Source organism: Lepidochelys kempii, chromosome 5 (genome assembly GCF_965140285.1).
Source record: "Lepidochelys kempii isolate rLepKem1 chromosome 5, rLepKem1.hap1, whole genome shotgun sequence".
NCBI lineage: Eukaryota > Metazoa > Chordata > Testudines > Cheloniidae > Lepidochelys > Lepidochelys kempii.
Genome location: NC_136384.1, coordinates 95,376,669 through 95,394,301, shown reverse-complemented (window position 1 = coordinate 95,394,301; position 17,633 = coordinate 95,376,669). Strand labels below are relative to the sequence as shown.

The 17,633-nt window shown below is 43.0% G+C and overlaps 1 protein-coding gene across 1 annotated transcript in view; it reads right to left on the bottom strand.

Moving 5' to 3' along the window:
- LOC140911645 (guanine nucleotide-binding protein G(q) subunit alpha) overlaps nucleotides 1-17,633 on the bottom strand; it is a 230,984-nt gene that overhangs the window by 150,752 nt on the left and 62,599 nt on the right. Inside the window, exon 2 of the mRNA XM_073345099.2 lies at nucleotides 10,367-10,551. Within this exon, the coding sequence (XP_073201200.1) occupies nucleotides 10,367-10,551 (185 nt within the window). The remainder of the gene's footprint in view (nucleotides 1-10,366; nucleotides 10,552-17,633) is intronic.

Genomic DNA, 17,633 nt, shown 5'->3' with positions numbered 1-17,633 from the left:
GGTGTGGTTAGAACTAATTAATCAGTCAATGAGCAAGTGTAAAGCCAAGTGTTCACCTTGTGAGGCTGAGGTTTCTAACAACATCACGATGCTGCTGTGGAGCGTGTCAGCTCTTAGCACTGCTCCCTGTGCTGCTGCTGGAGAAGCAAGGTGTTCTGGAGGGTTGTTGTTGGGTTTTTGGTGGGAATTTTTTGTTGTTCTTTTCTTTTTTAAATAAAGACACCCTGAAGTTCCTCTCACTGCTGGCTCCCAAGCGGAAAGAGGGGTGAAGCAGTTACTGGGAGCCCACAGCATTCATCTGACAGCACAGTATGATTCCTGCAAATCTATCGTGGGTACAGTCCATGGTTCCTTGTCTGCACCCATGCTGTTAGGCGTGATGCTAATCTAAATCTTGTTACACAGGTTTTCATAGTGTCTGGCTCCCAGAAAATCTATTCCTTGCCAATAAATTGCATCCAGAGGTAACCAAAGTGTTGAACTACTTCATTATCTTTGTTTGTAAAACTTCTCTTTATTGGACAAATTTCTTCATTTGTGTGTGCCTTGAGGTGGATTTCTGAGACTACTAAGGAGATACGCTGAATATTAACGAATGCTGACAGTATAAAGCCTTCTTTTCTATAGCCTACTTTTAAGACCCTGTCTCAGTCCCTCAGGTTTGAGGCTTTGAAGAACATCATGCAGATGACACAGTTTGGGCCTCTCCATCTGCTTTGAGAGCAACTTTACAAGCTCGTTCTAGGTCAATAGGCTGGCTGTTCTTGAATACTTCATTTAAATATCACCGGAATCTCATTTTTCTAAAAGGACAGTAGCCCCCCAGACTCTTCCCTGTCTAGAAGTCAATGAGCAATTTTAATTAAACATACTGAAACTTTATTCTTCTTTCAGAGTAACAGCCGTGTTAGTCTGTATTCGCAAAAAGAAAAGGAGTACTTGTGGCACCTTAGAGACTAACCACTTTATTTGAGCATGAGCTTTCGTGAGCTACAGCTCACTTCATCGGAAATTCTTCTTGCATGTCAGGTGAGCTGACTGAGCTAGGCCCTCCTTGTCATCAACAGTGGTTTTCGTTTGAGATGCTTGGGATTCAACAGTGTTCACCTGGATCTCCAAATCATTTACTTGAGAGGTGAGTTTATCTAATTTGGCATCCATAGCTACTACAGATCTTTTACAATTTTTATTCATTTGTTCCAAAAGATTGTGGCTAGAGTTGTCTGGCTCTGAAGCAGCAATTAGACAGCTGGATGCACAATAGCTTGGGGTGCATGCTGCAGATTCAGACTGTGCACATAGAATTTTGACGTTAAAAAAGTTTGCCTCACCCATTTGATTTTTGATTTTGAAACATTCCTTTTACAACAGGGTAGTAAATATACAGATTGCCTTTTGTAATAGAGTCTCAGGTCATGACCTTGGATGAATAAATACAGAGATATTTGAAACCTACAGCAGAAGTTAGGAACAAGTACACACTCCTTGCTCTGCTGGCAAGGCCTGCTCTCATTTTTGTCTTTTCAGCCTCTTTGAATCAACAATTTCTTGCCGGACACTTCATTATGACAATTTGGCAAGTTAGGTTCACATGGACTTGTTACCTGTGAATGAGATTCTGTGTACACCAGCCACCAATCCAGAACTAGTCTATTGCCTCTCTTGTGTCTGTTTGTTCGGGAGAAATAGCAAATTGTCTTTTGGGAGCTGTAGTGACTTGAGTCTTTTGTTTAGTAGTTCCCCAAGCAAGTGCTTCCATGATGGTGGGAGAGAAAAATAAAAAATCCATATTGATATGCTCACTCCTACCCCCTGTCCCTTTACCACTGGTTACATGTAGGAAATACACAACAGGAGGGAGGGCTCAGGACTAGTATCTCTGAAGCAATGGCTTCCAATCCACTATTAAGAACACAGACTCTGAGAAGAAGTTATAGGTGAGAATACTGGCTAATAATGCTACGCTGAACTTTGTAGCTGACCGCACCATTGACAGGAGCCGAGACACACATGGCCAAATTTCTGAAAGACAGGCCTACGTTCTGAATGTAAAACATGAGAGTGAACTTGGATGTCTCTAGCTGCATATGCAATGATTACTGTTGTAGCTCACACAGTGGATTTTCAGGTACATGTTGCCATTTAGATTCCTGATGAGCCATGTATGGATGCAAAACCCTATTTCTGAATGTAATCCTGGTAATTGCCTATGCATTTCTGCATATGAAATTTAGGCTTATCTTTAATTTATAAAATGAGCTTAATTGTACATGCATCTTGACTTGTTATAAAGTTTAAAAAACCACCACAATTACTTCAACTTTTAGTTTCAAGATATAAAGGAAAAACAATAAACTTTCTCCAAAAACAAACTAAATGCCAACCCACAAATCACCACTCCCCATGTCATGCAATATCCTGAGTGAAGAAACAAGCCGCACCCAATACCCTAAACCTCAAAAGAACTCAAATTCTGTCAGACTAGCAGGGGGAAAGAATTCTGGTGTCAAGGCCTTGCATGACAGAATCTCCTACCACAAGCTCTAAGACATTTCATTCTAGATACCTAGCTTGAGGCTCTCAGCTGACTTCCACCACCATGGCAATGAGTCTTACAAACAGCCAAGATCAGAATCACCTTTGTTAATTGCACAGTTAAGTCTATGCAGTCTATTAGGAAGTCTATGCAGTTCCTGAAGAAATTACCTAATATGTATTTTGTGGCTAACCCTGCTTAGTAGGCAGGCAGGCATGTTCTACATTAGCGGCCTCTTCCAAGTGGCTCATCATAGAACATATTACAGTTATCCAGTCTAGAAGTCACAGAGGCCTAGATTATCATAACGGTCCCAACTGCCTATTTAGGTAGACACTGCAGAGGTGGGAAGGGAAGGCCAGCATTTTTTCCCCACTGGCATCAACTGATATTGCAGGAGCAGTCAGAAGTCCAAAACATCCCCAGATTTTGAGCCTCCTGAACAATGGATGGAGAAACCCTTGAGACAGAAAATACCCCTGCTATGCCCTCTAGATCCAACCCACAGTCTGTAGCATATAATGAACAAGGGCCAGCTATTCTCATGTCTTTAAGCACAATCAGAGTTACTGGGAATTGGAAGCTGTGCAGTTTTATTTCAAAACAGAAGGGGCAAAACAAGTTGTGAGCTAAAAATAGGCTGTTACTCAAACTTGAAGAAAATCTCTAGAGATAGGATTTCCTGATACGAGATTCAAGTTAATAGGAAGTGCCCTTCCTGTGTTTTTTAGGATGCAAGGGTAATGAGTTTATTTTCAGCAGACTTGAAGTGGAGTCTGATCGGAGTTCATTGTTTTAAAGTGACCTTTTCTACAAAATGTAAATTTGGTAGATCATGTCCCTCAATAGTTAGGCATGATTTTGAAACAACTGTAGTGTCACTTATATTTTTATATGAAAGGAGTCCCTAAGGAAATTGTGCATTGTCCTATAAATTTAGGATCCGATCCATATATTCTTACTCCTGCTGGGTTGTGGCTTACGTCACACGTAGCCCCATCAAAGTCAATGGAACAATTTGTGTCGATTTCGGGAGAGTAAGGGTATCAGAATCTGGCCCTTAAAAGTACCTAGGATTTTACATAAGAGTAAGTACAATAATCATTAACACCACACAGGCTCTGATATGCCTTTCATTAAACTCACCTAAGATAACATACTCAGCCAACTAGAACTCATACAAGAAAACAACAACTAGTTTAGGTAGAGAGTTTCCAAATTCTGATTAAAAATGGTTTGGTCTTGTCTACACTAGCAAGCCACAGCAGACTCAATACCCCCTATTGCTGAAGTCGATGGTATTTTGGATGCTGTATTTGCAGTTCACCTTTAATAATTAAACCTCATATATTTCAAACACAGTGGGTGTCCACCTTAACACCAGTTTATTAAATCCTGATGTTTCTGGTTAATGAAGGGTTAGTCTGTGGATTTCCTTGCTCTTTGACGTTTTGGGTATTTAAACAACAAATACGAAAGAAAAAGAATATCTGAGTGACTGGCAAGAGTTAATCTCATTTTTGTACAGCACGATTAAATAAGCAGAGTAATTGACTTCACAAGAAGAAACATACACTTCAGAGAAAAAATAATTGAATCATTAGGACCATATCTAGCCACCATTGCAAGAAAGAAACTCTCACTGAAAGGTGAGAGACTTTGATAACAAAACCCCTGGGAGATTATGGATATTACAAATAATCTCTTTTGATTCTTTGCTGTAGCAGCAAAACACTAAGGTTTTTGAACATTCCCAGCAGCTACAAAGAGATGCTATTAGATCAAATTCAAGAGTTTTTTGTTTTGTTTTTAAGAAAAAATTGCTCAAACCTGTATTTATGCCTTAAAATAATACTTTTTCATTAAAATACTTTAAAAATCTATTCAAAGGTAAGCAAATATTATCTCACTTTTATTCTCCTTATCGGAAAAAAAACCTCTTCTCTGCTTAAGAGACTTGCTCAATGTTAAATAGTGAGCCAGTAGCAAAACCAGGATTAGAATCCAGGAGGCAAATTCTCAAATACAGATAACTTCCAGGGGAGTCAGCGGGAGTTGCATTTGACCCCTAGCTTCTATGTTCCAGTCCTGTTCTCTAACCACATGTTCTGATGAATATTGGGAGTTTTACTGCCTTTCATTGAAGTATTTAAAAATTTTAAAATATCTTTTTCTTTTTAAAAATAAATTAAAAAATGGTCAGAAAGAACTCAGGTTTAGCTATATAAAACCTGACAAATGCTTACATAGATTTTCCCTTTTCATATAAAGCACAAATGTTGTGAATTTCAGTGATGTCATCAGCCTCAATTTAATTTGTTTGTTTGTCAGTTTGTGTCAAGAAGTATGATTTAATAGCAATGACATACACATGCACTCACTCCCAATTTGATATTAGTTTGAGTTTCCAAAATATATAGCATTGAAACAACATTTTAAAGTAACATATGCAAACAAGTTTAGCTTGTATAACAATTTAGCCCTACTTATAGATAAAGCCCTATTTTATCAATATTTTAAATATTATGGAGCAGATCTCCAGGTCTGGCTGAGCCATGCTCTGCATGGAACCAAGGGTGGGAGAATGGGAAGGAAGATGGTTCCAAGAATCTCAGGCCTGGTCTACACTTTGAGTTTGTGTCGGATTTAGCAGCGTTAAATCCAAATTAACCCTGCACCCATCCACACAACGAAGCCATTTTTTCAACATAAAGGGCTCTTAAAACCGATTTCTGTACTCCTCCCCGACGAGGGGATTAGCGCTGAAATCGACAACGCCGTTTCGAATTAGGGTTAGTGTGGACACAATACGAAGGTATTGGCCTCCGGGAGCTATCCCACAGTGCACCATTGTGACCACTCTGGACAGCACTCTGAATTCGGATGCACTGGCCAGGTGTACAGAAAAAAGCCCCGGGAACTTTTGAATCTCATTTCCTGTTTGGCCAGGCAAGCTCATCTGCACAGGTGACCATGCAGTACCAGAGTTGAAAAAAAGCTCCAGCATGGACTGAATGGGAGGTACTGGATCTGATTGCTGTATGGGGAGAGGAATCCGTGCTATCAGAACTACGTTCCAAAAGATGAAATGCCAAAACATTTCAAAAAATCTCAGAGGCCATTAGGGACAGAGGCTACATCAGGGACGCAACACAGTGCCGCGTGAAACTTAAGGAGCTGAGACAAGCATACCAGAAAACCAAAGAATCAAACGGACACTCCGGGACAGAGCCCCAGACATGCCGCTTCTATGCTGAGCTGCATGCAATTCTAGGGGTGGCTGCCACCACTAACCCACCCCTGTTTGTGGACTCTGATGATGGGGTACTCTCCGCCATGGCTGAGAATTTTGCAGATGGGAAAGATGAGGAGGAGGAGGACGAGCTTGGGGAGAGCACACAGCACACCGTTCTCCCTGACAGCCAGGATCTTTTTATCACCCTGACTGAAATACCCTCCCAACCCAACGAAGCCAGAGATGGGACCTCTGGTGAGTGTACCTTTTAAAATAAAATACATGTTATAAAAGCAAGGATTTTTTAATGATTAAGTAGCCCTGAGGATGGGGACTTGGGATGCATTCGTGGCCAGTACTGCTACTGGAAAAGTCTGTTAACGTGTCTGGGGATGGAGCGGAAATCCTCCAGGGACATCTCCATGAAGCTCTCCTGGAGGTACTCTAAAAGGCTTTGCAGAAGGTTTCTGGGGAGAGTAGCCTTATTACGTCCTCCATGGTAGGACACTTTACCACGCCATGCTAGTAGCACATAATCTGGTATCATTGCATGACAAAGCCTGGCAGCGTATGGTCCTGGTGTTTGCTGGCATTCGAGCAACATCCGTTCTTTATCTCTCTGTTTTATCCTCAGGAGACTGATATCGTTCATGGTAACCTGGTTGAAATACAGGAATTTGATTAAGGGGACATTCAGAGGTGCCCGTTCCTACTTGGCTGTTTGCCTTTGGCTGAAAAGAAATCCTCCCCGCAGTTAGCCACGCGGTGGGAGAGGGAGGCCATTGGCGATGAGCTGTTCGCGTTTGGCTAGCAGGGATCTTCCCTGATACCAGCCAGGCAGTGGGGGGAGGGAAAAAGCGATCATCCCAGAGAACTGGATGGGGGGTTAGTTTGGTTTCTGCTGCTGCACGTTAACAGGAAAACTGCAGCACTAAATGGCCAATTCAACGGACTTTGCTTGGTATGGGAAAGGAGGGGGCTGCTCTTATGAAGGTTGCAGAAGCCGAAAGACTATGGCTTACCATGGCCGCCTGCAAGCCGAATTCTGTTGCCTGGCCCTGCGTGTGTGATCTCTAACACCAAAGCCGTAGGCACTCAATATAAGATGCAAAATGTGACCTTGTACCAAAATCACATCTGCTACGTAATATGAATAGTGTTGTTCACTGTGAAAGAGTATAGCCATTGTTCTGTAAAATGTATCTTCTAAAATACTTCACTCCCTTCTTTTCCTCCAGCAGCTGCAAATGTTTCAAGCCTCCCTCCTCCGTCCCAAAGGCTATCTCAGATAAGGCGGCGAAAAAAACGCACGCGTAATGAAATGTTCTCTGAGCTCATGCAGTCGTCCAGCACTAACAGAGCTGTGTGGAGGGTCACAATAGCAGAGTACAGGACGGTGGCCAATGAACGTGAGGAGAGGTGGTGGCAGGAAGATCAGAGGAGGCATGAGGAAACGCTGGGACTACTGCGGGATCAAACAGACATGCTCCAGCATCTGGTGAAGGTTCATGAATGGCAGCAGACTGCTGCTGTAGCCCCTCCCTCCTCCCCAAGTTCCATAGCCTCCTCACCCAGATGCCCAAGAACGCGGCGGGGGGGGAGGCTCCGGGCACCCAACCACTCCACCCCAGTGGACAGCCCAAGCAACAGAAGGCTGGCATTCAACAAGTTTTAAAGTGGCCTTTTCCTTCCCTCCTCCCACACCCCACCCGGGCTACCTTGTGAGTTATCTCCCTATTTTTATAATCAATTAAGAAAAAATACGTTTTTTAAATGATAGTGACTTTATTTCCTTTGCAAGCAAGCGGTGATCGAAGGTGGGAGGGGGGCGGGTGGCTTACAGGGAATTAGAGTCAACCAAGGGGGCAGGTTTTCATCGAGGAGAAACAAACAGAAGTGTCACACAGTACCCTGGCCAGTCACGAAACTGGTTTTCAAAGCTTCTCTGATGCGCACCACTTCCTGCTGTGCTCTTCTAACTGCCCTGGTGTCTGGCTGCGTGTATTCAGCGGCCAGGCGATTTGCATCAACCTCCCACCTTGCCATAAACTTCTCCCCCTTACTCTCACAGAGATTGTGGAGCACACAACAAACGCAATAACAATGGGAATATTGGTTTCGCTGAGGTCGGACCGAGTCAGTAAACTGCGCCAGCAACCTTTTAAACGTCCAAATGCACACACTACCACCATTCTGCACTTGCTCAGCCTATAGTTGAACAGCTCTTGACTACTGTCCAGGGTGCCTGTGTACAGCTTCATGAGCCAGGGCATTAAGGGGTAGGCTGGGTCCCCAAGGATAACTATAGGCATTTCAACATCCTCAACAGTTATTTTCTGGTCTGGAAAGTAAATCCCTTCCTGCAGCCATTTAAACAGACCAGAGTTCCTGAAGACACGAGCGTCATGAACCTTTCCCGGCCATCCCAAGTTGATGTTGGTAAAACGTCCCTTGTGATCCACCAGTGCTTGCAGCACCATTGAAAAGTACCCCTTGTGGTTTATGTACTGGCTGCCCTGGTGGTCCGGTCCCAAGATAGGGATATGCATTCCATCTATAGCGCCACCACAGTTAGGGAATCCCATTGCAGCAAAGCCATCTAGTATGACCTGAAAATTTCCCAGAGTCACTACCTTTGATAGCAGCAGCTCAATGATTGCGTTGGCTACTTGCATCACAGCAACCCCCAAAGTAGATTTGCCCACTCCAAATTGATTACCAACTGACAGGTAGCTGTCTGGCGTTGCAAGCTTCCACAGGGCTATTGCCACTCGATGAGAGGGCTGCTCTCATCTTGGTATTCTTGCGCTTCAGGGCAGGGGAAAGCAAGTCACAAAGTTCCATGAAAGTGCCCTGACACATGCAAAAGGTTCGGAGCCACTGGGACTCATTCCAGACCTGCAACACTATGCAGTCCCACCACTCTGTGCTTGTTTCCCGGGCCCAGAATCGGCGTTCCATAGCATGAGCCTGCCCCATTAACACCATGATCTCCAAATTGTGGGGGAACACAGTTTTAGAGAAAAGTGTGTTCATGTCCTCATCACCGCGCTGCCATCGCCTCCTCGCCTGGTTTTTCAGGTGCTGGTTCTGCATAAACTGCACGATAATGCGCGAGGTGTTTACAATGCTCATAACTGCTGTTGTGAGCTGAACGGGCTCCACGCTTGCTGTGCTATGGTGTCTGCTCCTGCTCGGGCAATCCAGGGAAAAGGGCGTGAAACGATTGTCTGCTGTTGCTCTGGCGGAGGGAGGGGGCGACTGACAACATGGCTTACAGGGTTGGCTTAAAGGGAATTAAAATCAACAAAGGCGGTGGCTTTGCAAGAAACAGAATGGCCCCCTCAAGGACAGAACTCAAAACCTCAAGGATAGAACTCAAAACTGGGTTTAGCAGGCCGTTGATTTCAAAGAGGGAGGGAGGAGAACATGAATACAAAACAAATCTGGTCTATTTCTTGTTTTGAGCCACTTCATCTATCTTTATACATCTTGCTGGCAGCAGACTGTGCAGTACGACTGCTAGCCATCGTCATATCCTGGGTGCTCGGCAGAAGACAGTGCAGTATGACTGCTGGCCATCGTCTTCTTCTGGCTGCAGATTAAAAGACAGTGTACTGCCGGTAGGACTGAATCGCCATGAGATGAAACTTAAAAGGGAAATGACCTGGCTGAGTCACTCCCATGTTTGCCCAGGCGCCCCTGACCTCATCGAGGTCGGCTAAAAGAGCACCCTGGACTACGTCGACAATGGCTACCGGTCATACCCCACTGTCTGCTGCCAAAAGACAATAAACTGCTGCTGTGTAGCAATGCAGTACCGCATCTGCCAGCACCCAGAGACATACGGTGATGGTTAGCTGAGCAGGCTCCATGCTTGCCGTGGTATGGTGTCTGCACAGCTAACTCAAGAAAAAAGGCGCAAAACGATTGTCTGCCCTTGCTTTCATGGAGGGAGGGAGAGAAGAGGGGCCTGACGATATGTACCCAGAACCACCCGCAACAATGTTTTAGACCCATCAAGCACTGGGATTTCTACCCAGAATTCAAATGGGTGGCAGAAACTGCGGGATAGCTACCCACGGTGCAATGCTCCAAAAGTCGACGGTTGCCTCGGTACTGTGGACACACTCCGCCGACTACATGCACTTAAAGCATTTGTGTGGGGACACACACAATCAACTGTATAAAAACGGTTTCTACAAAACCGACTTCTATAAATTCAACCTAATTTCGTAGTGTAGACAAGGCCTCAGAGCATGACAATCAAACTCCACTCTGCTCCTGACAATGCCCCCAGCCAGCCCAAAAACACTCCCTATATCAGGTGACTCCCTGGATGTCTTGTTAAGGATAGCTCTGCCCTGTTTGTGCAGCCAGAGCAGTGCAAAGGGAAGAGAGCCAGGAGTCAGGATGTGGTTCTATGCATCAACCTTCCATACAATCTGCTGTCTGCAAGATGTTTCATCTAAACGTTAAGTACAGCATAACTTAAATGCCATGAAGCAACTGTATGAGTTTTAAAGCCTTTCCACACATTCCCTAGTATATAAAAGTGGAAAGCATTCAGCTGCGTATTTAAACAGAAATCTCACCTTATTGTGTTCATACTTGTATGGGATTTTGAGTGTATCCATAGCTCTGATCATAGCTTGCATTGCTGTAAATATATTCTGATACACGAGTTTTGTGAAACCCCTTTTGTCTTCGTCAGAGTATCCTGATCCATGGATGATTCTCATCTGTTTGATGAATGTGCTTTTGCCACTTTCTCCTGTACCTGCAAGACATCCAATAAGGACACATCGTCAAACCAAAATATTCACAGAACACAAACATGAAATTGTTGCATGAATTAAGCAACTTATTCTGTACAGAGCTGAGCAACCTGTCAGCACTCAACCACTAATAAATAACAATCACTCTTAATTACAGACAACACTAACAAAGGCCAATACTATATCCAAACAGTGAAGACATCCAGTCACAACTAAAGTAATGCTTAATTAATAAAAAGTTGCCTTTTTACGACCAAAATATGTAAGAGTATAATGTGAGAAGGATTCCAAATGTTACCAACTAGAACATGTATACACCCAAACCTCTAGAACATCAACTGCTGGCCCTCTCTGTCAAGGTGGAATGAATAGAGTCATTAAGGAACTGGCTAAAACCAACCCAAATCAACAAGGCGACCAGAGAGACGATACTCCAATGACTCATAGACTGACACTGTCAGTAGAGAAGCTTAGCAGAGACCCCAACTCGAGAACAAAGGACTGGAAAATATGAGATGAGGGATACATTGGCTCTGGAAGAAGCTTGAGAGCTCTCTCACCTGGGAGCCCAACTAAAGAAGGAAGAAGTCAGAGAGAAAGAGAGAAGCAGAGATCCTGGAAACGGAGTTCACTACAGCTTGGCTTGGTGGATTGCTCTGGGCTGACCAGAATGGACTATCTTTAACCTTCATTTCTCTAGGAAAACGTAAGGCCTTTCAATGCTGTGTCCCAGTTGACTAATAAACCCTACCATTTGGAAAACATTGGTTAAGTGTCACTGTAAATGCTTGGGGTGGTGCATTTACCTCAGAAAGTGTACCAGTCTCTAACCAGGAGAGTATCTTAGTTGGCCTTGCTGAACAGCACTCCCAGAGTGCAGCAAGAGCGCTGAAGCCCAGAGGTTCAGTTTCACAGAGGTGGTGAGGCCGCATGGCCTACACTGAAGGAAGAGTGAGTTCCCTTAGGATCTGGCACATCAAAGGGGTTTCTCCAAGAGACTGTTCCAAAACTGGGGGTGTAGCACCAATCCTGTGGATCCATGACAAATCTACCAATGACCTTTTGAGCACGTATTTATAGTTATTTATCATATGTAAACTGTACTGGAAGGACAGGGTGATTTCAAATGGAAAAGACTCAAGATATTACAGTGATGGGGAGCAGTACAGATGGATACCTTCTCCGCAAAGAAAAATAAATAAATTTGAAGACACATTAACAATTAGGGCTCTGCAAAACTTTACATTTGATCCTAATTTGTTAACAAGCATTCATTCATTCACTTGAATTTATTTTGAATTTGTTCCATAAATGTTAGCCAGAGCTAGTGAGAACAAAAAATTGTTTTTGCTGGATGTCCGACTAAATTTTGAGTACTGGTGCATTTCAAGTTTGAGCTGTATTTGCTGGGAAAGGTCACATGATATTTTTCTTTGTCTGTGATTGGCTGAGCACATCAGGAGGGTCAACAGAAGCTATTTTACTTGTTTTCTCAGAAGGAGGGTCTGTATTTTAGAACAAACAAAAAATTAAAACATTTTATCCTCACCTTTAACTCTGGCAGATGTGGCCCAGGCAAGCATGTTAATATTCTTATTATTCCAACAGTTAAAAGAGACAAATTGTTTTATTATTTACACTTATTAATGCAGAGGTGAATCCATAAAGCTTTCTATACAAGTGTGTTTTTAAAAGTGCACTGACTTTTCCATGGTGCTCATTACTGTGGTATCCAAGCACTTCACAAACATTAATTAAATTACTCTCACAACACTTCTCTGGGGAAGGGAAGTATAATTATCCCTATTTTACAGATAGGGAAACAGAGCCCAGGAGAAATTAAATGACTTCCCCAAGGTCATACAGGAAACCTCTTGCAGAACAGAGAATAGAACCTCATTAGTATTACTCATAAGGCCACAATTCCTTGCACTGAGAACAATAAAAAGAATTCCCCATTCAATTCTTTTCCACTAAAACAACAAATTTGACTTAATGGAATACTCTCTCCCCCTCCTTCCAGAGGGGCACAGAGTTGTGGGTATCATACCACTAGGCTCCTCCTCTTCCACATTGCTACTCTCATCTATTCTGCAGTCTGTCCCCACTTAACTTCATTACTGGTGTCCTCACTCATTCTCCTCTTTTCTATATTTACTTTTATCTATTTCAATTTGTAATAATACATTAAATCAAAACATTCTTACTCAAGCACAATATCTTGAAAACAAAAAGTTTTACTAAGTGGCACAATGCCTAACTTTCCCCACATAAAAGAACCATAAATCCCTTCAGAACAACCTCTGTGGGAATAGACAGGCCTTGCAGAGTATTAGAAAGGTCAGCAAACTCTTGGTATGTTGGACCAGTTAGGGGCAATGAGCTTCAGAGAACCCTCTCAACCCTCTCTCATGACATTCAAAGATGGAAAGCCAGATTCTCTTGAACCCTAATCTTTTCATACATCAGAGCCTCAGATCCCATGGGAATTTGTATTGACTGTACAACACTGTCCATTTCAATCTGATAGGATGGTTCAATTAAAAGAAATTTTTTCACCCAATATATATTTGAAAGCAGCTTTAGAATATTTGCTTTTAAAGTGTGTTAGCTGTCTAACAAGAGTTAAATCTGGAGATGACAGTGCACATTGACAAACTGCTCACAAAGAGATAGCAAGGAGAGGGGGAGAAAAAAGACCATGAGGTTTATGAAGTGGATATGTGCACAAACACACACATACACTGCAGTTTTCCATTACACAAATGTCTATCCATATAAACATACGGATGCAATTTTTGAACTTTTACTAGAAGGCTTACCATAGTCTACTGATTCCAGAGTAGGAATTAAACAAAATGTGTCCCACTGATAGGCCATATTTTATTCATACAGAATATGATAGATATAATTTAAATACTTTTAGGAGTGTAAATACATCCTTGATCCCCATTACCCTTCAGTGCTCGGAGGCTACCTCACAGAGCACCCAAGCTCCTGCTGGACCAAGAAAATCAGAACTCAAATTCAGATCAGCCTACATGGTATAGCATGCAGTTTACTGGATTCTGGGGTAAAATCTGAAACCAAGATTGGCCTTAACAATTATAGGAGCTTAAATTGCACTCTTATTTTTGGAGTTTTTGTTTTCAACTGTACAACTTTTATTAGTAGTTTTATATAATTTTTTTTCAGGTGATGGCAAGATTAGGTATTAGAGAAAAGAGAAAAATGGCAGCTGATTTTCTGGGATTTTTTCCGTCTGTTGCCCCCTCCTTCCCACTTCTCTCCAAAAGGAAGAGAACAGTGAGAGTTGAGGTTACACTGTCAACATGAATTGGACTTCTACATACAGTGCTTCCATCGACGTGCACGGGCTGAAACTGTGGAAAAGCAACATCACTTGCCCCATAACCTCAGCCATGCAAAACATAATGCCATCCACAGCCTCAGAAACAACTGCAACATCATAATCAAAAAGGTTGACAAAGGAGGTGCTGTCGTCATCATGAATAGGTCGGAATATGAACAAGAGGCTGCTAGGCAGCTCTCCAACACCACATTCTACAAGCCATTACCCTCTGATCCCACAGAGGGTTACCAAAAGAAACTACAGCATTTGCTCAAGAAACTTCCTGAAAAAGCACAAGAACAAATCCGTACAGACACACCCCTGGAAACCTGACCTGGGGTATTCTATCTGCTAAGCAAGATCCATAAACCTGGAAATCCTGGACACCCCATCATCTCAGGCATTGGCACCCTGACAGCAGGACTGTCTGGCTATGTAGACTCCCTCCTCAGGCCCTACGCTACCAGCACTCCCAGCTATCTTCAAGACACCACTGACTTCCTGAGGAAACTACAATCCACCGGTGATCTTCCTGAAAACACCATCCTGGCCACTATGGATGTAGAAGCCCTCTACACCAACATTCCACACAAAGATGGACTACAAGCTGTCAGGAACAGTATCCCCGATAACGTCACGGCAAACCTGGTAGCTGAACTTTGTCCTCACCCATAACTATTTCACATTTGGGGACAATGTATACCTTCAAATCAGCGGCACTGCTATGGGTACCCGCATCGCACCACAGTATGCCAACATTTTTATGGCTGACTTAGTACAACGCTTCCTCAGCTCTCGTCCCCTAATGTCCCTACTCTACTTGCGCTACATTGATGACATCTTCATCATCTGGACCCATGGAAAAGAAGCCCTTGAGCAATTCCACCATGATTTCAACAATTTCCATCCCACCACCAACCTCAGCCTGGACCAGTCCACACAAGAGAACCACTTCTTGGACACTACGGTTCTAATAAGCAACGGTCACAAACACCACCCTATACCGGAAACCTACTGACTGCTATTCCTATCTACATGCCTCCAGCTTTCATCCAGACCACACCACACGATCCATTGTCTACAGTCAAGCTCTACGATACAACAGGCATTTGCTCCAACCCCTCAGACAGAGACAAACACCTACAAGATCTCTATCAAGCATTCTTACAACTACAATACCCACCTGCTGAAGGGAAGAAACAGATTGACAGAGCCAGAAGAGTACCCAGAAGTCACCTACTACAGGACAGGCCCAACAAAGAAAATAACAGAACGCCACTAGCCGTCACCTTCAGCCCCCAACTAAAACCTCTCCAATGCATCATCAAGGATCTACAACCTATCCTGAAGGACGACCCATCACGCTCACAGATCTTGGGAGACAGGCCAGTCCTTGCTTACAGACAGCCCCCCAACCTGAAGCAAATACTCACCAGCAACCACACACCACACAACAGAACCACTAACCCAGGAACCTATCCTTGCAACAAAGCCCGTTGCCAACTGTGTCCACATATCTATTCAGGGGACACCATCATAGGGCCTAATCACATCAGCCACACCATCAGAGGCTCGTTCACCTGCACATCTACCAATGTGATATATGCCATCATGTGCCAGCAATGCCCCTCTGCCATGTACATTGGCCAAACTGGACAGTCTCTATGTAAAAGAACAAATGGACACAAATCAGACGTCAAGAATTATAACGTTCAAAAACCAGTTGGAGAACACTTCAATCTCTTTGGTCACTCGATTACAGACCTAAAAGTGGAAATACTTCAACAAAAAAACTTCAAAAACAGACTCCAACGAGAAACCGCTGAATTGGAATTAATCTGCAAACTGGATACAATTAACTTAGGCTTGAATAGAGACTTTGAGTGGATGGGTCATTACACAAAGTAAAACCATTTCCCCATGTTTATCCCCCCTCCCACCCCCACCTCCCACTGTTCCTCAGATGTTCTTGTCAACTGCTGGAAATGGCCCACCTTGATTATCACTACAAAAGGTTTCCCCCCCCCGGTAATAGCTCACCTTAAGTGATCACTCTGATTACAGTGTGTATGGTAACACCCATTGTTTCATGTTCTCTATGTATATAAATCTCCCCACTGTATTTTCCACTGAATGCATCCGATGAAGTGAGCTGTAGCTCACGAAAGCTTATGCTCAAAATACATTTGTTAGTCGCTAAGGTGCCACAAGTACTCCTTTTCTTTTTGCGAATACAAACTAACACGGCTGCTACTCTGAAACCTTTCAACATGAATTTTGCTACTTCAAATAACATTTGCTCACAAGTAGTCCCACTGAAGCCAATTGGACTACTAATGTGTTTAAACTTGAACACTTGTGTAAATGTTTGAAGGATCAAAGCCCTAGTGACTCTCACAAAGTGGTGGACATGCTAGCGTGTTCTTTTTTCTGTTCCTGTAGGTTATTGTGCATTTCTTTTGAAGTGGGAACAAAGTCTTTAAACATAATTGCTAGAAATTATTTAACCCAGCAACAAAAGCAGCTGTTCAAAAATTATTTAAAGCCATTTTTTAATTTACATTTTTATGTGGATATCGGGGGGGGGGGGAGGGGAAGGAATGTAACAAGAGACTTCCACCAGGTTTTGTCTGCAGCACTGAATGAAATACAGCAAAACTATTCACTGGAGGAATCTTTTAAGGACACTGATGGCTCTTATCTCCTGTTTATGTATGGGCGAATTACATGCACAAAAATTCCTTGTGCATTCACGGTAACATTGACCACAAACAGGGTTCAAAAATTCAGGTAGATGTTTCCATGTAAAACATGTTTAGATCTCTTTTATATGGAAAAGAGAGTTTGGTTATAAAAGAGTTTGACTACACATTTTGGAGCTGTGACTGAATTTACTTTACACATGTGCAAAGCGTAGGGTTGCCAATTTTGGCTGGATGTATTCCTGGAGGTTTCCTCACATGACATAATCTTTAAATACAGATTAATCTTAAATTTCTGGAGACTGCAGGTCAATCCTGGAGGGTTGGCAACCTTAGTAAAGTACCACTGGGGGTAGGCAGAAGGCCCTCAACACCACATGTGCTGGATGGTGTACAAAATCACCCCATTCCTGGTATTTGTCTTCATTATTAACCTTAAGCAAAATAAGAAACCTCTCCTGCGCTTGCCCGTTTTTTCCTGTGTGTTTGCCTGTTCCTGGGGTTTCTCTCTATACCTGCCCCCAGTTTATTTTGAAGCAGTGGAAGGCTCACACCTTTCTTTTATTGCTGGATTGGAGATTACAGGAACTACCTGGTTCAGGTGCATCAGCAGAAATAGCTCTGCAGCTTTATGCAGAGTCCTAGAACCTGACTGTTCTCACAACCTTATACACTTAGGATGTTTTATAAATACAAACCAACAATAACAAGGTGAAATACACCTTTGGTAGATCTTGATTTTAAGCTCTTGGAGCTGGGAACCTGGCTCCAATTCCTTTCTCATATCTGTGTAAATCAGCTATAATTCTATTGAAGAAATTGGGCCAGTGTAAAATCAGCTCACATGAAAAGAGAATTGAGTCCATTGTCTTCTGTCTGTTCAGCACCAAGTACATTAGTGGAGCGTTATAAAAGACAAACGATAATCTAGTTTGCAAAGACACAAGCCTTTCTTATTAAGGCACCTGGTACGTATGATCATTTTCTGAGGTAGAAAAATGAGAAAATACCTCTTTTTGTTTGGCAGTTT